Raw genomic sequence first — 25,448 nt, 5'->3', positions numbered from 1 at the left:
GAATCCTTCGTCGATTGTTGTTATTTTTATTGCAATTGTTGGCGTTTTCTTTATTATTATTATGGGTGGCGTGGCGTGCGATATGCGAGTATGGACGAAAAGCGAGAAAAACTAGGTGAACATACATATTTGTTTTCCTCCGGAGTTTCGCGTGGCACTCATCATACGGTCGAGAAAAGGGTGGCCTGGCTCTGGCTGCCCATTTTTACAGGTGGTATTATAGTGCAGCTTCTAACGGCCGCGGCGGTCTGATCCGGCTGGTGGTTTCGGATATAATAGTTGGGTTCTGCACCCCAGTAGTTCTCCTTCCCCTTCTTTTAAGGTGGTCCCCCTTCAGGATCTGTAGAAACGGGCAACGTGGGGGTACCAATTTGGTTTTTAGTTTGGTTCACGGCTTTACACCGTGCGGTTTGTACCGGTGGCTGTGAGTAAACTTGCTAGCGTATAGTAAAACGTGTAGTGCGTCCGCGATTTTCCGAAAAACTATCGTCCTGTGCGACGCGATTGTCCGGACAAACGCCGGATTGTTGGACCTCGTATGTAGGCATTCCGCGGATGGACTTTTTAGGTTCGCGATTAGGACGATGCTCAGCGCGCCTTTTTTTTGACGTTCCACGTTTACCCTGGTTAAGCCAACAGAACCCATGCCACCCACCCACGACTTCGCTTGACTGCGCCCGCCAGTGTTGGTGTTGTCGATAGTTTGGCTTGATTATTTTCACGGAAAACTACGCCAGTGTGGCGTTTCGCGGATCAGAAGGAAGTTGTCGCAAGGTGTGGTAGAACAATGTGCTAGCTGGAGCAGCAAAAAAAAAGGTTGTGTGGTTTTGTGGTGTAAACTATCGCACCTTGTATCAGTCGGTCGTTCGGTTGTTATCATTTTTGGACTGTTCTGACTGTGGAAAGGTGATCGTAGGGGTTGTTTTTTTTTTTGACGAAAAAACTTCAGCAAAAGTGGAGGTAGCTGGCTGGTGAGCAAAAAACGAACACATAGGCTAGGATACTCCGCATCGGATATTTTGGCAGAGCTGTTTGTGTGCCTTTGGGGGACTTGTTGAAATTTATCTTGCAATTATGGCATGTTTTGTGTGGTGGTAAAGGAATCTCGTAGATTGTGTGTTGATGTGAACAGGTACAGGGATAGTGAAAGTGATAACCTGGGCTTTCTGGTGCAGGTCAGCAGTTTTATTGGTGTTTATCGTTAACTTGAGTAATCGACAGTCGGAAGGATGAGATCCAAATCACTAGCCAGGAAATTCGCCCAAGGTAAGTGTCATAAGCTGCAATGCCATGTAATAATTGAGGTCTCAAGTCCTGAGAGCCAAAGAAGTATGACGGAGTAAAACCTTTTTTCGAGAAAACACGCTTTCAAGTTTGTTAATTTTTTTTTCGAACGTAAAATTAAGTAAATAAAATCAGAGATTATCATCAAATATAGTTTGAAATATCAATTTTTTTTGGCAATGTCCACTCAAGGTCGATTATTTTTGCACTTATATTTATCCCTTTGGCTCTTAGGGCCTTGATGAGGGAGCGTGGAAGGTACTACAGAAAAAAATATAACATTTTGGCTACAGATTTACATTTCTGACAGTTGAAAATCGTTCTAAATAAATTATTTGTCCTAAGATTCCAGCATTCAACCGAACACAGACCCCTAAAATTCAAGAACGTTCACTTCTCATTTCGTATTTTTCGCCTCTCATCAATTGCTTCAACAATTCCTTACATGCACAATATTTTCCCATCGCGGGCACATTTGTGTGACTTTTCGAGTGCCATACCACCCTAGAAGGCTTCCACCCCTTTTTCGGACCAAACAAATCCATTCTAGTTGGTTTGAAAAAAAAAGTCACATACCTATAATTCGAAGAAGCGGAAACATCCGTAGTCTCAATCTTTGTACGGTAATGTACTTGAACGTCAAGAATTGGGAAGGCTCCATCAGTAGTGATTTCGAGCTGCCAGGATTATTGTGAACTTTTGTGTACCTATTCTTGATCGTAAAACGCTACGATAACCTTCTTACTCTTTAAACAAACTCTTGAGGATATTCATGGTTTGCGGATCAAGAAAAACGGAAGTATTCAAATCAGAAGTGCCGTGTGATTCGGTTGAGTAGATTTTCCGAACCGTTAGGATTGAAACAACCTTTAGATACTCGAGCGATTGCTCATAAGAAAAAATAGAATGAAATACCTTGGACATTTTTTAACAACACAATGAAACTATACTTGAAATCTTGACTCAAAAAGTCGCACATTAGAATGGCATAAATTAAATATTGTAATAAATATTTGTTAACAACCACAATGACAACAGCTAGAATGAATCAACTCATATAACGTAAGAAATATTGTGAGTTTAAGTCCGATTGTAGGGCAAACTCGACACCACTCTATCTAAATACAATACATTTTGTCTCAAATAATTTTTTACGAGGAACAGTTTTGTAGTTCCTATAGTATTATTTTTTAAGCCAAAAGAAATCTCCTTATTATCTTTATAGAAATGTAAAAAAAACTAACTAGATTCTCAAATGACGTAAACATAAGCACTGGAAAATCTCTTTTATGGTCGTTAAATCATCTTGAACTACACAGCAAAAAATTTCTAAAAGTACACGGAATCTAAAAAAAAGAGCGATCTATTTTTCCTTGAGTGTAATTACGAAAAGTTGTAATTTTAAACTCCTTTTGATGTAATATTAGTATATTTTCAAAAATTGAATAGAAATAAACTGTTTTGATTTAATTTTACATTGCGTCATGCAAAAATCAACCGATCAATCAAATTTATATCACAAACAGTGTAAAATTATATCTGTTTGATTTAAAATTGAATGGACATATTTAAATTGTGCCATTTTATATTTCAAGTTAGTTAATTGCGCGTCGGGCACAAAGTAAACAAGTCAGAAAATGATTCGGAAACGAGTCTTTCAAAAGCGTAGCTACAGCAGCACTTTTATAGAGCCTTTTAAAGCAGTAAGTTTACCGAAAATTAAGAATGTGGTTGAAACTGATTATTTTTTTTCCATTGCAGCAAGGTCAGATTTTTTGCAGTGGCTAATATCCGGACAGTGATTATCCGGAGAAACTTTTGGTGATGCTGACCGAAAAACCTTGATGTTCCGGTGTGGTAGATATGTCATGAAGATTTAAATATATGAAATTCTAATTGTTGAAATTAATATACATTGATCAATACAACATTAAAATAATGAAATATTATTTATTCAAGATTATTCATTTGACTTGAATGACTGCATTTTATTAACTAAGCTGATTGATTCAAACTAAGAGTGCAAAACACAATCATCTCTTCGCGCAATTTTAGTGGTGCCTGTGAGAGAGAAAAATATAGATGAATGAATGGATAAGAGTGAACTGATTGAGCGGAGAAAGTACGGAAAAATTACGGAAGGTGTTGTGTGGTCGGAAAAGTGAGAGTTGAAATAGAAGAGAAAGGTAAAATCTTTAAATAAAATACTATTTCGAAGGAGAGTTGCTACAGTTACCACATCCGGAACCATTCGAGGATACCGATGACGCTAATCTGTAAAAACATCTTCGTGCTGGGAATCATCGAATTCAGCAACAATTCCAGCCTGAGGCTTTCCGTGATGGTATTTTTTATGTTCAGTTTTGGAAATAAATATTAATTAAAAATGAAAGATGCGGCGTATTCATTCAATGACAAAACCAAAAACCTGAATATTTAGCAAAAATATCAATATTTGCGACAATAAATTTCAAAATTTACATCCCTGTGTATTTTTACACGACGGCTTTCGTGATCCGATCTCGTGCATTGATTTCGATCTAAATTTACACGCCTCAAAAATTACATCCATGGAAAAAAATACACCGTGATAGAATTTTACATCAAAATCGATGTTCCGTTTTCGTGCATCGTTTTCGATCTAAATTTACACGAATTTTTCTTGCTGTGTATAATTTACGCACTGCAACATGATGTACACATTTTTTCTCAATTTTCACCATTATTAAGTTTTAATTTTTTGATATAATCAATTTTAAAACGAGTTTCTATTTCAACTTGTTACTCGGGGCGAAGAGGGCACCATTGATCGAGGCACGATGAGTAATTTCTGCCGTAGAATCTAGTTCCGAATTCAACTCGATGAAATCAACTGAATTATAGAGCTACAGCTTGACTAGATTACAACTGATGATTTAGCCTATTGGTTATGTGTCTGAGAGATAATCAGAAGACTCAAGTTTGATTCCTAGTCGAAGCGATTTTTTTTTATTTACCATCATGATCGATTAATGTGATTTTTGCCTTATAATGGGCTAGTAGCATCATCCGCCAAACTAAGCACCAGAAACAGAATTTATGAGTGTGTGTAAATTGTTTTTGTTCCACAAACAGGCATTCATTATTTTTTATTGCTTTGTTTGATGGATCTACAACTTAACGTTTAGTGCAAAAACACATCAATTATGAATGGTAAATGAAAAATCGCCTAGACCAGAGATCGAACTCGAGTCCTCTGATTATCTCTCCGACATTTCACCAATAGGCCAAATCGTTAGATGAAACAAGTCACGTAGTAGCTCTTTAATTCTGCTGACTTTATAAAGTTGAATCCGATGTTAGATTCTACGCCAGAAAACATTCTTCGTGCCCCGATTAATGGTGCTTATACTGCCCCCGGGGTGGGGGGGTATGTTGTTCTCATTATGCCTCTTAAGTGACTGATTTTCAGCTTTCTGCATAAAATATAAAAATGCATTTTTAAACGTTTTTTTTGTACTTTTTCAAGTTTTGCCAGATAGGAAATAGACTTTTTAGTGTCCGAACACGAAACAATGATGTAACTCACATTTATAGCTATTTTCTACAGTAAAAAAGCGTCCTTCTTAAGGTGGCCACTATGCTTTTATCTCCCCTATAAGTAACTTTTTTTTGTCATTTGTGTGCGATTTGAGGATACGGCTAATGTTAATTTTTCCGTGATGGTTCCACAGGCCTATTTGGGTCCTTCCTCCATCCCTCCACCAAAATATAGGTGGCCCAAGATACCCCACAAGCTATGATTTGCAAATAAGTTGCGTTTAAGTGATTTACTGTTTTTTCATGAAAAAATCCCTTTCCATGTGAAAGAGCAAGACAAAACCATGACCATGAGCATAGACAAATTTTTGTGTTATGAACTTTGGGTTTCCCACCGATGCAATTTGCGGATGGTTGTTTAATTATGTAAGTACATTATTTTTAACTTATCCAATAAAAGAAATATATGATGCGTACACGAGTTAACAAGATATGAAAATTTCAACACACATCCGGAATATTGATGGTGGGCCACGATTCCCCATGGCCCTCGATACTCCACTCTCCTCTACCACAGATGAACAGATGTGCAAATTAATACCGTATTTGTTTCCTCCCCTCGTTCAGTGGAGCTGTTAACCCGACAAAAACAAACACAAATCCTCGCCAGTGTATTGCTGCCTCACTCACTCACACGCTCTCTCGTAACACTGGCAAAACTATCGGTGGCTACCGTCCGTAAGCAGAGCTCCATCAGGGCGAAACCAGTGCAACACTGTCCGAATAAACAAACAGTATGACAGCACTAAATAGAAACAGATATTATTCGGGGAAATACCCGCTTAGAGAAGCCTAGAATAGATATTGCTGTGTGGGATCGTTAATTTCAAACTCGTCTGGATCAAATAACTGGTCCCTCTGCTTTTTTAGTAGAAAGAATGAAGGTAAAATGAGCCAGATAAATTTACCAACAAATTCTACTACGATGATGATTAATTAATTTTGAAAATGATATCCGATTACCCCTTCCGAGAATGAGGTATTTCTTAAGTTGATTCGGTTGGTTTAAATGATTGCATTTGAAATTTGATATAGGTTTCTGGAATTTTATTATTCGAACTTGTACATCTTTTTGCTATTTCGGTAGGCTCCGTAAAACAATTCATCTAATTAATGTATTTAAGTTTATTTATTAATGAGTTCATATACCATTACAACACTTCGAAACATATTCACTTTTAAAAAAGCTATCAAGAAACAGTGCCTTCTATTGCGCCGTTGAAGAGTTTCAAATAAAGCAATAGATGGCACTGTTTTTCGTCAATTTTAATGGCTTATTTGAAAGAGAGCATTTTAAATTGTAATGTAATGTAGATAATACACCATGGGTGCAAGGATGAACTGCAGTTTCGCCACCGTATGCGCTAAATTACAATCTTTAGATCATGAGTACGGCTAATCTTCAATGCAAATCACCACATACCTGGCATCCGAAAAGTACTGGCGAACGACAGTAGTCTTGCGAACGTCGCACATGCACCTCGATGAAAGCTTCCCGAATATTTCTTCCCCGACAGTTTTAAAAGGAGCGGTCGTGCGATGTAGGGGAAAAGTTCATATAACGCCCCATGTGGCTAATACGCGCCACCCTTGTTTTGAAGAATCTGTAACATTTTAAGCCTGTAAAAGATTACCAATTGGTTTTAAATGCTGTGATTGGTCATGGCAAGTATGAATTTTTCCTTAAAACGCCCCTGTGTCGTAATAATTTCACAATTTATGTTTTTCTTCCTTTCGATCTAAATTTTAAAACACTTTCAATAAGGTGTCACCAAGCAGAGAAAAACGAATAATACAATATTTTTGACACATCGATAGAGGAGAATCTAAACTATGATTTTATGCTAAAAAATCATACTGAACTCGCTATGGTATGGTTTTTTTGGGTATGTTCTATCACGGCCCATGCGCTCGTTATAACGCGCCAATCGAAGTAGGCTGAAAATAGCATTTATTTTTCAAAAAGGCCAATTTTTATTGAAAATGAACAAAAAGTCTAAAACCATGTTTTGAGCGTGAATTCAGCCCAAAAAATGTACTTTTAATTTTTTTTTAAATTTTGATTAGTCCATTTTGATTTTCTTTTCATTCAAAGTGTCTGTAAGTATTGGTGTGTTTTCGGTCTTCGGCTGCTTTCGGGTGTGTTCGGCTGCTAGGCGCGTATTGAATACACAGCGGCGCGTATTAGCAACACAGTTTTGTTCTGTGGCTATGAATATGGTTTTTAAAAATCAAGTTTTTAAAGCAACTATAGCAATTTTGGTAATAAAAAATCTAAGGCATTTGTAGAAAACTCTTTTCTTCAACGATTGCACCCATTTTTAACACAATTTGTACGTGGAATAGATAGAAAATCAGCGATTCGCTTAGGTGGCGCATAATAGGGCATGTTCCCCTACAGCGATGCCTTGTTTTACCTCATGCGAGAGTTTGTTCGTGGGTATGAAAGTTTTTTGAGCTTCGTGACAGTTTTGGGAAAATCTTCGTGACAGTTTTCAATGCGTTGAATTTCACATGACAGTACTACTTACTCCGTCCGACTGTAGCCGAGATTCGCTCGGGCCGAGTTGAAGCTACTTCGGGTGGTGATTACCCCAATCACCCTCCCCTTTTCGCCGAACCTGCACCGGCACCACACATCACGTTACGCCTCGGTCGTATGCTGCTGCTCGGTGTGAATATACGGCTCGTTCGATCTATTCGAACCGAGCAGCAGCGCATACGATCGGGCATGGGTACGGTATGGGCACGACAGTCACCCGTGACAGTTAGGATGAAATTATTTTCGAAACAGGAGGCATGAAGGGATGAAAACCGAACTGTCATGTCGGTTGGGTTCGTTACAGCTTAAAGCACAACATATTCGGCTACGCATGCTTTGAGCCGATTGTTCAGATACAGCCTGGGTTCTCGCACGTGTTCGATGTAGCCGAAGCGTTTCGATTCGTTACCGGAGGTAGCAGCGAACCGAGTGGTAAGGAAAACCGAGACAGTTTGTTTGGCAAGAAAAAAGCTGTCATAGCAAAGCTGTACTTTTCGGAAGCCTGCCACATACCCGACACCATGGCTTCGTGTGAACTGTTATGGTAATGAATGTGTTTTGTGTATGTGTGAGTCTTATTTGGAGAACGAGACAATCAGTTTCGCAACCGTTTCAAATTCATTACATTTTCAGTGTTATGAATCTACGACAGGTATTCCGTACTCATGTATATACCTGGCCAGCTGGCAACTGATTCTTATTATATAGTCAGTTATAAGAGAAAACACATCTCACCTGTCGGCCACCCATTGGGATTCGAACCCAAAAGTTTTCTTGCCGATACCGGAAATCGAATCCAGTACGCCTGGCTTACTAAAACCAGACTCGCGCCAGCCTATTCGCTAGACCACATCGGCGCTCTTGAGCATTTGAATTTTTACACAAAATCCTGAAGATTTTTTGTTTGTTCCTTGTACATCTGTTCATCTGTGCCTCTACATCTTACATTTTACATCTTTTTAAGTCATTGATATTGAACAAAAAATTAACATAGAGATACAGAGGCAACTTCGCAAAGAAATTTAGAGGGATTCATGATAACACTTTTTCCGACTCCGCCCTGAAAAAAGAGGTGTCTCAAATTATTCGTACGCAAACTACCTTTCCAATAAAATATTGTCCCTTTTGATTGATTTGTGCGAAAAAAAGTTGTCACGGAACGCCCTCTTCCCCCGTTACCCATCCCATACTATTTGAAGGAAGAAGGTGTTTCAGATAATCATACACATTTTCTCAAAAACCCTCTTATATCGAATTTGGCTCCATTTTTATCTCCATTCTTAAGCTACACCTAAAATATGGTCTCAAATAATAACAACCATTTCTTTGTGTCCTAACTCTTTTCGATGTGGAATTTGTTTCCATTTCTCAGATAAGTTCTCGAGTTCTGCAAAAAAAATGTATGGTAGCCTCGCTCCTCCCTTCCTAGGGACTGTGTCCGAAAAAAATGCAACACTTTTATTTGTGAATAAATGGCGAATTTTCTGGCGATCTGTAAAGTAGTTTTCGAGATGGCGTCCAATGAATAAATAAATAACCAAAAATGGTTGGGCAGAATCGTGAAAAATCTTGAAAAGTTCCATTGAGAAACCACAGAAATAATGTATGCGACCGAAACTCATGTGGTAGATCATTTTATAAGTCTTGGAGAGTCTTACAGTGAGCTAAAATTTGAATAAAAGTGAAAATGATTAATTCCATAAAGGTATAGGAAGTGAGGGGTTTAACAAAGCGCCATCCGAACCTTTCAGTTATTGGAGAAGTGGTAAAGCACCTGGTGGATCTCCTGTCAGAAATTTTTCATTGAAAAGCCAATGAATGTTCCAGAGAAGAACGAGAAGAAAAATTTAAAAAGAATTATATCTAGTACTAAATTTGACTGACGTGGAATATGCAAATCGATAATTGGTACATAACGATTGGCACAGTTAACGGCCAAATATGCCAAAAAATGCCTACAAACGCGACCGTTTTCCTTCCATGGCACTTTCGAAGATTTCTCATAGTTAATACTCTGTTTTGATTGGATCTGGAATCGTGCCATTAAGCTAAAACTGTGAAGGAGTGATAAAAAGTTAATTATCTGGTTTTCTTGTAGAATGTGGACAATCTGCAAAACTTGTCATAACTTCGATGAAACATTAAATTTCGAGTTATTTCGTAGCTCAAGCTCCAAGAAATGAAGAACGTCAACAAACATAACCTGGATTTAGAAAAACGGTAGTTCATAGTGTGCAATATAGATGGCGCATATGCTGCCCAAACATGTTGGTCAATAAACTTATTCATTAGGCGCTATCTCAAAAACCAGTTGACATACAGATCGCCACAAAATGTTGCACAAGTAAACATTATCAGGTAGTAACACTGAAAATTTCATAAATTTTCATCGTTAGCAAGCACGAGCAATCGAGGTCTGACGATCAACTGCTGGACCTTCTATCGAAAAATCATGCGGGATATAGCATGTGATCTTTCCCGCTATTGATCTCTCTTGTTTCTCTAACCCAACCCATCGACTCGGGATTTTAGCCGAGCAAGCAAATTTATGGGTTGGGTTAGAGAAACAAGAGAGATCAATAGCAGGAAAGATCACATGCGGGATATACATGGTGTTTCGATAGAAGGTCCAGCAGTTGATCGGCAGAGCTCGATTGCTCGTGTTTGCCGGTTTCATCACGCTCACCGTGGTGAAATTGGCTAACGCGCCGTTGTACTGAAGCGGAGATCGCAGGTTCAAGTCCTACCGGTGAGCCGTTGTATCTTTTACGAAAAATTCATGATATTTACGGCTTATGTTCTTTCGTTCTTTGATAGCTTATGTTTCTCTAATTCTTTCCATCACTTACGAAAATGTGATTATTTTCAGGTACAAAGATGTACCACAGCGATTTCATAACATCAGTATTGATTTCATATAAATATAACCATTTCTCGTATCACATGATCTCCTTGCCAACTTTGACTCCTTTTGCTTGACAAGCTCTCAAGTGATGTAACAAATTGTAAAGAAGACCCTTTCCCCTTTTCTTTTCTTCATTGTAAGGAGGGAGTGGTACCAAATATCTATAGAAATTTTTTTGCTCTAGAATACCTTTCTATGCCAAATTTAGTTCCATTTGTTCAACATGTTCTCGAAATATGCTATTAACATTGTATGGAAGCCTCACATTTTCCTTCCTACTTATCCAAAAAATCATATTTTCTCGTTTTTTCGATCATAACTCAAAAACTGTTCTACTGAGATTTTTTTAATTTCATTTTCGGATTCAGCGCCCGATGCTTCATTAAAAACATGGGTTGGTCAATAAAGTTCAGGTGATACAGTTCAAAAACCCACTATTAAGTGGAATGCGTGGTTACTTCTTGTCATTTAGGAATTGAATAATTAGTCAGCCCTGTTGTAATTGATATGACGTTTCATGGGTGGTAAATTCAAAGCATGTAATATAATTTCAACGGTAAATTTTATGATTTCAAATCAAGAATCTTCCAGGGATTCATAAAAAGAAATTAAGAATATCGCAATGCATCGCTTATTCCTCGAAATCTAATGGAACGAGGTAGGTACATTTCCAATGCATTTTTTATGCCCCCACTAAATGATATTTCCACAATGCTGATGATGATGATGATGATGGCATGAAAAAAGGAAACCGAGTGCTAAGGATCCGCATTTTCTCGCTGAGCTTCATCCGCACATGGTTCTAGGATCTTATCAAGCCTACCGTTAGTCAAACCAAACGTAAGGATTGTTGAGTAGTAAGAAGGTAAAAAACCATGCACCATGGGAGCGGTAAACTTAAAACAATTTATTTTAATGATTATGATGATTTTTATGAATTTTAATGAACACAATGCGGCCGCCGATGCACGACATCCTTCTACATAGCATGACATTACCAATGCTGTTGGCGGGGCCAGACTTGAAGCGCGGAGAATGGCAAAGACCATTTCTCGCTAATGTGCAGCCAAGGGGTAGTCTTAAGGACTCTCTTCCATGTCCCAAGATAAACGTGGTAGGTTCCGTGGGTTGGTTGTTGCAGTTGCGCCGACATTTGCAGCACTTTGTCATTTTCGAGGGCCCCACAGTCTGTGGCTAACATGTCCTGTTGATGTGAGATATCGATTTTCCGTGCACATCGAAGACGACAAACGACCAACCCGATGTGTGATAGGAGAAAGCGTACAAAAAAAGGGTTTTTCCTCTTTTGCACTTCGATGGAAAATTAGAGTGCGTGGATATTCAGCGATTCCGTGATTCGTTATTCAAAGTAGTTATGAAGGATAATTCTATTTTATGATGTGGCTGGCGTGATGTCATGCATTCTTCTTGGGGCTGGAAGAGCTGTATCTCGGAACTGACTGGAACAACCCGTAGTTCGCTTGAATTGCACGTTTCCCGGCGGAGAACGAGTGGACTCATTCTGAGAAATTTGTTGTGGTGGTGCCTAATGGTGTTCTCCCGAGAAGTGTTGTTTGGACTTGCGGTTAATGAAATTGAAGATTGATTTTCGAATTTCATGTTTGATTCTCTGATGGGAGTGATAGATTGCTACTTCGCATGAACATTGTCCAGAGGACTTTAATGCTTTAGAGAAGAATATTTTATGCTAAAGTACTATGTACACCCAAAGAAGGGGTTGCAAAATTTCAATGCCGGTCGGAGCTAACTAAATATGTGTCCAAAATGCGCCCGTCACTGACCTTACAAATCAGACTCTTCTCTAATGATGAACTTCCTTGGAGGTGAAATTATCGGTATACGATTCTATGCCGGACCGGCATTAACAAGCTTTTCAATAACTTGCATTGTCCTCCTTGCGCAACCGCAACGCATATGTCTGAAAGAAACCAAATAAAACATATCCCATATCCTATCACAAGACAAAGCAGGATGGAAACAATCAGCCAGCAAGTATATTGTTGAATGATGTACCGAGCGCTGTGTGTGTATGTAGATCGGCATTAGAAAAAAAAAATGGAACGAGGAGGATTAAAAAAAAAACCCCGGCAAACGGCAGACGGCTAATGCAGCGCGTTTTTTGGTAATCGGCGGTGGCAGAATGACTATGACAATAAACCTTCGTATGTTGACCGAATCACCAGTAAGACATCGGACTGGTGAGCCGGGATAAGAATGTTGCAGTGAGTTCGATTCTCACTATATATTTTTTTTGATTAATTAAAATTCCAGGGTGATCACAGAACCAGGAAAACCGGGAATTGAAAATCGCATTGGGAAAACCGGGAATTCAGACCCAAAACCGGGAAAATTAACAAAAGGATCCGAAATTCAGTTTTGGTTCCAAGATCAGAGATTCAACCCAAAATTCAAAATTCAATTTCCAAGTTAGTATTCAACAGTTCAAAAAATGTTTAAGAAACATATCATAAGGTTTGAAATTTATTTACTACCTTGATTTCTCTACAATTACCACTAAATTGAAAAAAAGAACTCTAATTTTACCACAACCTAGAGTTCAAATCTGCCTCTAAGAATGAGATGAGAAACTAAAAAAGTCTCTTAAAATTTGTTCAAGTATCGCACATCATTACAATAATTTAAAAAATCCACCAATCATATAAAACAAGCAAACTAAAGTTAAATTTCGAATCCAGAACTTTTTGTTGCCGATTTGGAAATGTAAAAAGATGCCAATATCATAATTTTCCAGGCAAATGTTTAATTTAGGAGTTATATTCAAGACAATCAATCATCTTTATGTACGGCACGGAGTTTTTGTAGCTTAATAATAATAATAAATTAGAAATCGCTGAAAATTTGTTTACTTAAAAGGAAACCATCTCTTATCAAACGCATTGTTGGGAAAATTAACTTTTTTCGATTACTGGTCAGAATTTATCAAGAAAATTTCAATTTATAATTTTTAAAGCTTGAATATGTTAAGATTTCTTTGAAAATTTTTGAAAATTTCGAATAAACTGATTTCTGACCTGATTCGTGACGAAAATTGAAATAAGTAGGTAAGTAGAACGAAAATTGACATAAAATTCAAGAAATTTCCTTTGAAAATTCTTCCATTATAACACTATCATTAACCGGAACAGATAATTTTCGTATTTTTACCCTAAGAAATTATTTTATCGGCTTTATCGGTGAAAATTTATATTCTTTGAGAAAGAATATTTCAGAATTGAAAGATTATAGACGGATAGAAGATTAGAATAAGATGAAAGATGTTGAAAATTGAGCGGAAGGGTAATTTTAATTTGAAAACTTTTCATCACATTTCATCGATTTGTTCCTCACGGGCCTACTACCTTGAAGTCTATAATCTTTCAATTCTTAAATATTCTTTCTCAAAGAATTTAAATTTTCACCGATATAGCCGATAAAATAATTTCACGAAAATAAAATTTACGATGATTAACTCTTCATTTACCCTAAGAAACTGATTGAATAAAAATATATGTTGAACTTTTAAATGTTACTTTTTTCACTGAAATGAAATCCACATTTTTCTGCTAAACACAGCTAATCCTCTACTGAATGATAAATAAAAATGTTGAGCGTTTTTTTTTGTTTGAAACATTTTTATTGACCTGTAACAGCCGCAAAAAGTCGAAACCATATATGGGGTCGTATGCAGTAGAGGATTGAAAAATGTTTTTTTTGTAAACATTAAAGGCTTCTACAAAAAATTATGTAGTTCCTTTATTAATTTCTTTCAAAATATGCAATTTCAATCATCATATATTGAAATTTTATCTTGAACTTAAAATTCATGGGTTCTGAAGTTCAGATTTTTTAATAGTAAAGGTAGTTTAATTCGAGTATCAATCAAATAAATGGTTCTTATTTTAATTGAAGTATCGTATCTGATTTCATTTTAATAAATTTAGATATCATAATTTTGTATTCCTTTTGAAGATTTTTAAAATATTCATTTCGAAACTGAAATTTCTTAGTTCAAAATTTAAAAAAAAACGGTGGGTAAATCTGGATTGAATAAATGTTTTAAATTTTGTCTATATCTTAAACTTTGATATGCTGTCAAATAATCCTCAAAACTGTCAAAAAAAGACACCAAACACTGTTTGATGAAACTATTAAATATTCATTGCGACAAATCGCAATAAGTTTATTTCTTTTCCACGAGACGTAAATTTATCCGACAGGGCTTGCCAAGTTGGATAAATTACCTGGAGTGCTGAAAAAACGAGTTTTGCAACGAGTGGCAAATACATTTTTATGCAAATTTGGAAAACGCCCTTTGAAAAGCCATGAATTGACCTGTAAGAAGTGCATCTTACAAATAACTACAAGTTAACGACTCTGCCAAATGACTGAAAATTTCTGATCTTGAAGATCGTGGACCTCATTTTTGCAGGCAAAAAATAGTTTGTAGTGAAAAATAATCGCATTTCGACAATGTTTTCAGCAGGCTTTTGACAGTATTTTTCGGAAGCCTGGTTTTCAGGGTCTAAAAGTTAACTTTTAGCAGAGAATTGCATGAATTACAATAATAATAACTATTAGAAAACTAAGTAAGATTTCTATTATAAATAAAATTTAAAACTTTTACTGAATTTTTAGTGAAGAGGGAGCTAAATGATTAGGCGCCCTCAGAATAATTTTAAATTCTCAGAGACGAGGATTTTGTGAGCTGTAGTAACACATTTGGTATCTGCAGGTCTAGAAGTTGGTCACTTTTTAGTAACTTTGTCACTTTTTTCAGACTGGTCACTCAGATGTTACTTATTTTGAAATTTGGTAACTAAAGTCACATTTTTTAATTATTACTTTACAACAGAGCTAATTTTAAAACAAATCTCATTATTTAAAATTTTGATTTATGTCACTCGTTTTAAGGCACGTAGTAAGTATCAGGTTTAACGCTAGTTTTTCATTTAGATTGTAGAAAATTCACACGATTGAAATTGGATAAATGACTAGATCCAGTAAGGAAGTTGATTGTTTTGTCTTGATATATGGCTAAAACTTGATCATTTTCTGGTTGGAAAATTTAAACAAAAATTGATATGTTAATAACACACTTTCGCAACGTCGATGCTGTAAACTTCGCAAAGCAACAATCATTATAAAATCTGATACTTACCACACTTAAGTGTTAAAAGCTTCCAAAAATTTGTATATGTCATGATGAAAACGAGTGCTGTATTGGAAAAATGGAAAAAAAATAGAACTTTTAAAAATGGCATGGCAGGTAATATTTGCCATGCTATAAATGTTTTTGATTGAATGGAATGTGAGGTAAACTTGTGAAAATTAACTCAATCGAATCGAAAAAACTAAATCTTTTTTTTTTATTCAAAGTTTGCATATTTATAGACATTATCCCTTTTAAAGATAGCATGGTATCAATTGATTATTTCAAAACCTTTTTCAGTTATACATATCTCCACTCTCCTCCTTTTTGCAGGTTGTTTCATGAATTTTCTACAGTGTTCTGAGGAACTTCTGAAAAGTTTCCAAAACAAATTTAGTCGTTTTGTCAAAGTTAACAAAAAATTCTAAAATTTCATAAAATCTTTTAAATTATTTAATTGTTTTTTTTTTTTTAAATTCGGCTTGATGTTTCATTGTTATTAGCAAATGTTCTTTGAGTTAGTTTTGAATTAACAAATTATATTCTACGTTGAAGTTTATCCTAGTAAAATCTCTGCTCTTTTTTGTGTGATTACCTTGAATCTTTCGTTAATTTTTTACTAAGCTTATGTATGTCTTTCGTCAATATTCGGTCAACATAGGGTAAATGAGCCTAATTTCGCTATATTTTGTCAGAGGTTTTTAGATTTGATATTATTGCGCCGAATCTTTAATACTTAGATATACAATTTTTTGGTAACTAAATTCCAAATTTTTTTCTGAACTCTGTCTTGGTTTGAAATAATCATTTCAAGCCTTAATTTACGAAAAATATCATGTTTTATAAAGTCTGTCGATGTTCCTAATATGGCACTAATTGTTCCTAATGTTAACATCTGGGTGTTCCTAATGTTAACATATGAGGAAAAATGCATCCGCGTACCCACATATTACACTTTTTGTTCCTGATTTTGCATATGGGTCTGTTTTTTTAATACTTTAAAAAGAAAAATCCTAAAACTCACCTTTTTATAAATATAACAACGTTTTTGGAATATGAATAGGGAAATAGGAACTTTTTAAATCCTACACAATATTCCTTTACGCTAGTTTTGAAGGAAATAGTGAATATTGAGCTCATTTAAATTCAAACTTTACCTTTTCCAATGGATTCATTTATTATATTTCAAAAAGTAGAAAATTCATTGAAATGGATACAAATAAGTTCAGTTAAACAGAGCATCATGCAACAGCATTGTTAGATGCAACATTTGGGTACCACAACACTTATTTAACTTTTATTTTGATATAATTGATTAAAATTATCATTTAATGATAAAAAAACGATGATGCCATAGTTTCTCACATCGTGACAGAATTTTATGAATATTTTGAATCTCATAGAAAATTCGAAACATCAAAATTTTTACATTTTTGATGCCGTAAAAACTTTACACAATGGGACGGATTGACTTAGTGATATTACCTACAAACTTTATATGGAACTTATTATCCTACATCAATACTGTTGGTGTATGAATATTTTTCGAACAATCATTTAATTTTTTAAAATAAGTATTTTTAAAATTCCATTACCAGTCTGGGCTAAAATGCATCGACATGCAAATCAATGATTCACAGTTTAAATCTTGTTTCCATATGCTAGAATATGATGTAAAATTTTTGTAGTATTATTTATCCCTAAATGCATCAGCACCCTTCTGCTTTCTTTTAAAAGAAAAAAGAAAACTTTAATTCTAACAAAATCTTAAATAACTGCAGATCGTGCTTTATGCGTAACGACATCACAAATATGTCAAAAACTTTTCAAAATTGTTTGTTTGATTTTTCATTAAGAACAAAGGTTTTGCAACTTAGATACCCCTTTTTCTTAGAAGGGTGAAAATCGCATGTTATGTAAATTTGAAAATAACTGGTGAAACCAATTATTTTTCTGACTACGTTAATTTGATGTCCCATTAACCTTAAAACTTTTGCTGTACAAACGGTAGGATTACCAATGGACATTAGGGTTTAAGAAGCAATTGCAGTTGAAAAGTGTTGCATGAGGCCCCAAAAGACGGTATACAACGTATTTTATTGAGATTTTTTTTAATTTTTCCTTTCGATTCTGTTCTCGTTAAGATGCTCTCTGTTACTTGATGGTTTCCTTCTCTGTCGCTAAAGGTGCGTTCCTTACAACTTGGCGAAAATATTTTTTCAACATTTTAAGCTTTGAGATATACTGAAGTTAAAAAAACAAGTTTTATTAGCTCAAAACAGTTTATTTTAACAGATCGTTGAAAATTATGTTAAAACACAATTCTTTCAATCAAATTTATTTCAAATACATTCTATGACTTTGATATAGTTTGGAAAACTTTGACTATGTCCATAATTAGGAACCCGTTGAAATAGTGTTCCTAATTGTGGACATATGTTTTTTTTTAGTTTTTACACGAACAAAACATCGTTCTAATATACTTATTACTTAAATCATGATAAAAAACAATCCGACAAAAAAATTCAAAAAAAATCGGTTGACAAATTCAGCTTTAATCTTCTATTTCTAAACAGGTGTTTTTTAAGAAATTTGCTAACAATTCCATTCAATTTGGACATTCTTGGAAACAATCCGGCTTTTACGAAAAATCTTGTGAATTAGAAAGCTAATTTGTTTGTAAAATGAAAGTTCACATGATCCTTTACATTATCATTTTTTTGATAATTGTGATAAGTGAAAAATAACTTCAAAAACAGGCAAAACGAACAGTATGTTAACATTAGGTACACATGCCACATTAGGAACACTTACCCTACTGTTGTGAAGCTATTTTCAATCTTGTATCAATGCGTTGTCACTTTTTTATGAGGATCTTCTAATTGTTTTGTCATGACTTACTTTATTTATCTGTCAATTTTTTCTAATATTGTGCAAAATTTTAACCTCGCGTCTATTCTTAAACTTTTTGTCAAACATGTGCTAGTTTCTTATTTCAGTACATTTGTGGATCTCGAGTGTGAAACTTTTTCTATTTAATTTGAGTCTTCTTTTCTTCAACTGTGTTAGTGGCTTGGAAAAAAATTGATTTGGGTATTTGGGTGTAAGGTGAACTTGGAAAATTTGTAGATTTGGTTTTTTAAAGAAAATGGATAAACTCGACTGGATCAAAGCAATCGAAAGATTCTTTTAATTCAACCACGGTAAATGAAAAATTCATATACCGGTATTTCGATAGCAACTTACAACCTTCTTCAGTGAGCGTTTTCGATTATCGATTATAAATCGAAAACGCTCACTGAAGAAGGTAGTAAGTTGATATCGAAATACCGGTATATGAACTTTTCATTTAACGTGGTTGAATTAAAAAGAATCTTTCGATGGCTTTGATTCAGTTGAATCATTCAACCAAGTAGGCTCACAACACAACAGAGTGATAAACTCGAAGTTTCCACCAGGCTCAGTTGTCGTATGCCTTCGGGTACGATCTTCCAGTTCTCTTCAACTGGTGTTTTAGAACTGGATTCTGTAGTCTTATTCTTAAATCATCAAAACTCATATATGTAAAATGTTCTTTTTTGTCCAACATATGCCTATGAGACTATGTGTCTATCTGTGAGGCCAAGAGCCTTTTAAAAACTTATTTTCAACAAGCTCAATTGCCTTGGAATCGTTCTATAGGAATTTTTGAAATCACTATTGAGTTACTTTTCGACTTGATTTGGACTATTTTTACCCTAATTTTACTTAAAAGTACCGTCAACTGGGGCAACATGCAACAATTTTCAACTTCAATGGCTTCTAAAAAACTTATGTTCACAATAAATCCCACATCTTATGCATCAAAAGTTTTAAGGATGCTGGGGTATCAAATTGGCGTAGTTAGAAAAATTATAGGTTTCTTCAGTTTTTTTTAATTTTCTAAAAACATGCGATTTTTACCCTCCTTAGAAAATGGGGTAACTTGCAACAAACTTTGTTTTTAATGAAAAATCTTATGAACACGTACGAAAATTTATAGTTTTTAATATATTAGCGAGGCCTAAAAGATCATTACGCATGACAACACCAATTGCAGTAGTGTTTGGGTCTGTAATAACTAATTTTCACATTTTTTCTGAAAATGAAGATGCTGCATACATTTAGGGGTTAAATAATACTACGAAAAATACTAAAAGCTGAAATCATTAAAATAAATGTTTGGATGAATGAAATTCCAATGTTTACAAACGCGTGATGCAAAACATTCATATTCCAACACATGGAAACGAGATTTACAAGGTATTTCTTTGATTTGCATTTTGTTGCATTTAACCCCAGACACCTAACGGAATTTTAAAAATATTTATTTAAAAAAATTGGGTGATTGTTCGAAAAATATTTTTACACCAACAATGTTGGTATAACATGAGGAAACCAGTAAAAAGTTTGTAGGTAATATTATCAAGCCGATCCGTCATTCTGGGTAAAGTTTTTTTCGACATAAAAAAATGTTAAAATTTGTACATTTATTGCTGGATTTTTCAAATTTCACATAAAAATAAAAAACTTAAGAAAACTAACTGAAGATGTGAGAAATTATGTCATCATCATTTTGTGACCATTAAAAGATAACTTTATTACAATACATTAAATAAAAAATTGATTTAATGTAGTGTTATATAAATGTTGCATCGAACCCCGCTGTTGCATGATGCCCCATTTGACGGTATCTATTTTCCCTACTTTTTTGTCTCGTGGTCGCTTCTAGCCCTGTATCTGTAACTTATCATAAAATAATAGAGTATCATATGACGAATGATTGATTGAAAAGTCCTGTTTAACACAAGAATTTTAATTTTTTTTTGTTAACATTATTTAAAAACTCACATCGATTTTGTATAGGATGTGTCTTTTATTATTTTCATCAAAAGTGATGAAAACCTTAAAATAGGATCGAATTAATCTAAGTGTTCAATGATTTGAGTGTTATGAAACAACAATTTTGCTATATGCCGACGAATATGGACAATCAAAGTCTGGAAAACCTTGAATTTTTGACCGGAAGAACCGGAAAAAACCGGGAATTTCAAAATGAGAAAGTTGTGGCCACCCTGATAAAATGTTTTTCTTGTTTCGGTTGAATGTGGCAGTCATGCATCATTTTGCTTGGGTGTTCGAGTCTAAGGCAGTACCACTACCAGTCTAAACTTATTGATCATCAATGCCCCTATTCAATAGCTAATAACTTTTTCGCCTAATAAGATATGAAGTTATGGTCTTCGACAAAGTTGTTCAGCGGAAAATTTCCTTGAGAGAATTTATAAATTGGCACAAAAACCACCAGCTGTCACAGAAGAAACAAAAAGTGCGTCCTCGGTGGTCGAGTGGATAGCGTGGTAAGACGGTTATCGCTGGTCCACTGATGGCATGGGTTCGATTCCCATCTCGGTACTGGGTGTTTAAATGTTAATCTTAAGTTGTCCACGTAATTTATTCAGTCTGTAAAGCCGAAATCGGCTAAGATGGTGTCTGTCTTTTTTTTTTTAAAATGATATTTTTCAGTACGAAATATTCAATTTTCCCATACATACCTAAAAGTTCAAATTTTCTCATGTAAACGTTACTTAAAAATTCTGCAAAAAATCATGGATGAGTTTTGAACCGAAACGAAGCTTTTTAGACCCCAGGGTTTGAGTAGAGTGTCCTACCCGGGATTTCCCGGTCGAGAATTCCCGGGAATAAGGAAAATTCGGGAATTCCCGAATCCCGGGAAACGCTTAAAAAATCCCGGGAATTCCCGAAGTCACAAAAATTACTACAAATTTACACGATCTAAATTGGAAAAAAATGAATCAGATTGAGCAAGGAAAATGATAGTTCTACCAGTTCTACCTTGAAGGCTTAGTTTTAAATATATTTTTTTTGGATCTGGTTAATACATTAAAAAAGTGGAAACGACAAAGAGCCTCAACTAAACCAAACAATCCCAATAATGAAACGCTATGGAGAGCTTTTGAATGTTCTATTTTGCAACACTCATCATTTAGAATACCCCTTTCGGATGCTGCTGACAGTAGCAAAATCATCACCAAAAAAATGAAATATTGTAAAACAAATGGATAGTTATCTGAAAATTAACGATATTTGATGAATAACCTGAAGTATAGCTAACTAACTTATATCGATTGTGCGAAATCTTTCTCAATTATTTCAAATTTTTGCATCTAGAATCAGACCAGTTTGTCTGTTGAAATGCTTTTTTTTGGGTGTTTGTTTTTCTTATTGAATTTTCTAGGCATTAAAAAAGTTTGAAATGTTTTTCAATACTAGGTATTACCTTAAATTAAAAAATACCATATTGGTAAGAACTCGTACGCAGTAGAGGGTTAAGATCTTCATGTTTAAATCTTCATTTTCAATTTTTACCGGGATCCCGGGAATTCCCGGGAAAAGGATCGTCAGATTTCCCGATTCCCGGGAACGCTAAAATGGCCGGGAAATGGACACTCTAGGTTTGAGAAATTCAAAAATGACCCCAAATCGACTCAATCTAATCCGACAGCTTCACCAGTGTACCTGAGCCAGATAGAGAACGCGGGTTCATTGTCATAGACGCACAGTGCTGGCCTTCAGGCGCTTGCAAGAATTTTCTTATGATGGAAAAAGGAATTGTTCACGAGAAACCGATTTTTTGCTTTCTTACTGCCTGCTAACAAACACACACACAGCTGCTTGGCCGGTGGTTTGAAACAAGGAAATGCGTTTTTCTCTGTAGTTTTCCTAATGACACGCACAGCATTGACATGAAAATGTTTTTATTTTGTTTCCTTCAGTCACACGCAATGCGGTTGCGCTGGAAGGTTAATGTCGGTGGTCTCAAATCGAATCATCGCAGTTAGAGTTCACATCTTATGCCAATGACGTTGTAATATTGAGAGCTCATAATTGGAGTAAAGGCTGAATTTTGGGTGTAGCAATCCGATTAAGAACGATTTTTTACCTGGGTTAGCTCAAGCTAACAGTCGAAAAGACGTCTCGGTTCCGCGTGATAACTTTTTTCCAACAGAAAATACCTACTTGAACACTTGCCGCATAATTTCATCGTGGGCTGTCCCGATCTGATCTAAACGAGTTCAAAGTCATAAAAACGCTTAACCATCAACACAGCCACATCACACATTCGACAACACGGTCCATCCCGAGTAATTGAATATCGTGTGCAGGCAGTGTGCACTTATTCTGATGTTTATTTGTGAAGCAATATCCACCTTCCACAGTTCCCGCACGCCATGGAGAAATTTCGTCTTCCAAAGCAATTAAATTTATCATCCGTTTCTCGACGACCGCCGCCATATTGATTCGTTACCCATCGCGGTTCATTAGGCGCGTTGTAGGTCATAAAAAAGAGTGCAAAGCAAACAGGCTCAAGTGTCGAGAAACTTCACCAATGATATTTCGTAAAATAAAAATTGAAAACAAACATCTTTAGCATCGGAATTAGGTACGCCCTAGCCGCCTGGGGTGGTGACTTTGGGTTCATATCCCAGAACAACCATTTTGAACGACATTGATTAGGAAACAATGATTTTGTGACCACCCTATAGGCTCCCTTTTAACGCTGGGGATCACATTTTCCTGGTGTGAAACAGTTTTAACTACGCTCGGGGCGGCCAGAACAGATATTTTCAAAACATGACTGATCTCTTCATAGCCGTGAACATTCGCACAGTGTCGGCTAATGGATTTCGCGTTTCGCAATCTGCACAGCTACACAGGGTTGTTTCGAGGGGAGGTTTAGGGCAAATGGAGCGAAGATGGAAAGTGGGTGTCCTGCCCGGCCAATATCTTTCAAAGAGGAACACGTGCATTTCCGACATTGATGTATTGAGTTGAGATGAGGGTACAAATTAGTTTTCCAATGTTTTTTTAACACCAATTTAACGGTAAGAAAAACACCTAGTGGTTTTTAGAAAAAGCCAATGAATTCTTTAATTTTAGAAAAAAATAAATGTTTGATTTGAAATATGTTTATCTAAAATTATACCAAGAAAATGAAACGTTGAAATCTGATGGTATTTAGAATAAGGTAGAGAGTTGAGATCTGAAATAACTCACTACGAGATATTTATTTAAATATTTTGTAAAACAAAACATCAAAAATGACAAAAATGACAAAAAAGACAAAAATGACAAAAATAACAAAAATTAAAAAAAAATACAAAAATGACAAAAATGACAAAAATGACAAAAATGACAAAAATGACAAAAATGACAAAAATGACAAAAATGACAAAAATGACAAAAATGACAAAAATGACAAAAATGACAAAAATGACAAAAATGACAAAAATGACAAAAATGACAAAAATGACAAAAATGACAAAAATGACAAAAATGACAAAAATGACAAAAATGACAAAAATGACAAAAATGACAAAAATGACAAAAATGACAAAAATGGCAAAAATGACAAAAATGACAAAAATGACAAAAATGACAAAAATGACAAAAATGACAAAAATGACAAAAATGACAAAAATGACAAAAATGACAAAAATGACAAAAACGACAAAAATGACAAAAATGACAAAAATGACAAAAATGACAAAAATGACAAAAATGACAAAAATGACAAAAATGACAAAAATGACAAAAATGACAAAAATGACAAAAATGACAAAAATGACAAAAATGACAAAAATGACAAAAATGACAAAAATGACAAAAATGACAAAAATGACAAAAATGACAAAAATGACAAAAATGACAAAAATGACAAAAATGACAAAAATGACAAAAATGACAAAAATGACAAAAATGACAAAAATGACAAAAATGACAAAAATGACAAAAATGACAAAATTGACAAAAATGACAAAAATGACAAAAATGACAAAAATGACAAAAATGACAAAAATGACAAAAATTACAAAAATTACAAAAATTACAAAAATTACAAAAATTACAAAAATGACAAAAATGATAAAAATGACCAAAATGACCAAAATGACAAAAATGACAAAAATGACAAAAATGACAAAAATGACCAAAAATACAAAATTGCCAAAAATGACAAAAATGACAAAAATGACAAAAATGACAAAAATGACAAAAATAACAAAAATTAAAAAAAAATACAAAAATGACAAAAATGACAAAAATGACAAAAATGACAAAAATGACAAAAATGACAAAAATGACAAAAATGACAAAAATGACAAAAATGACAAAAATGACAAAAATGACAAAAATGACAAAAATGACAAAAATGACAAAAATGACAAAAATGACAAAAATGGCAAAAATGGCAAAAATGACAAAAATGACAAAAATGACAAAAATGACAAAAATGACAAAAATGACAAAAATGACAAAAATGACAAAATTGACAAAAATGACAAAAATGACAAAAATGACAAAAATGACCAAAATGACAAAAATGACAAAAATGACAAAAATGACAAAAATGACAAAAATGACAAAAATGACAAAAATGACAAAAATGACAAAAATGACAAAAATGACAAAAATGACAAAAATGACAAAAATGACAAAAATGACAAAAATGACAAAAATGACAAAAATGACAAAAATGACAAAAATGACAAAAATGACAAAAATGACAAAAATGACAAAAATGACAAAAATGACAAAAATGACAACAATGACAAAAATGACAAAAATGACAGAAATGACAAAAATGACAAAAATGACAAAAATTACAAAAACGACAAAAATGACAAAAATTAAAAAAAAATACAAAAATGACAAAAATGACAAAAATGACAAAAATGACAAAAATGACAAAAATGACAAAAATTACAAAAACGACAAAAATGATAAAAATGACAAAAATGACAAAAATGACAAAAATGACAAAAATGACAAAAATGACAAAAATGACAAAAATGACAAAAATGACAAAAATGACAAAAATGACAAAAATGACAAAAATGACAAAAATGACAAAAATGACAAAAATGACA

At 34.5% G+C, this 25,448-nt stretch overlaps 1 protein-coding gene across 2 annotated transcripts in view; it reads left to right on the top strand.

Moving 5' to 3' along the window:
• The first annotated feature begins 396 nt into the window (after positions 1 to 396).
• LOC129745562 (transcription factor hamlet) overlaps positions 397 to 25,448 on the top strand; it is a 339,108-nt gene continuing 314,056 nt past the window's right edge. For both annotated transcript variants that reach the window (XM_055738699.1, XM_055738702.1), the window contains exon 1: positions 397 to 1,266. In XM_055738699.1, coding sequence (XP_055594674.1) covers positions 1,230 to 1,266 — 37 coding nt within the window. In that variant the 5' untranslated portion in view covers positions 397 to 1,229. The remainder of the gene's footprint in view (positions 1,267 to 25,448) is intronic.

This window comes from Uranotaenia lowii, chromosome 2 (assembly GCF_029784155.1).
Source record: "Uranotaenia lowii strain MFRU-FL chromosome 2, ASM2978415v1, whole genome shotgun sequence".
NCBI classification, from domain to species: domain Eukaryota; kingdom Metazoa; phylum Arthropoda; class Insecta; order Diptera; family Culicidae; genus Uranotaenia; species Uranotaenia lowii.
The sequence above is the reverse complement of the archived record's forward strand: the minus strand, read 5'-3'. Positions and strand labels throughout refer to the sequence as shown.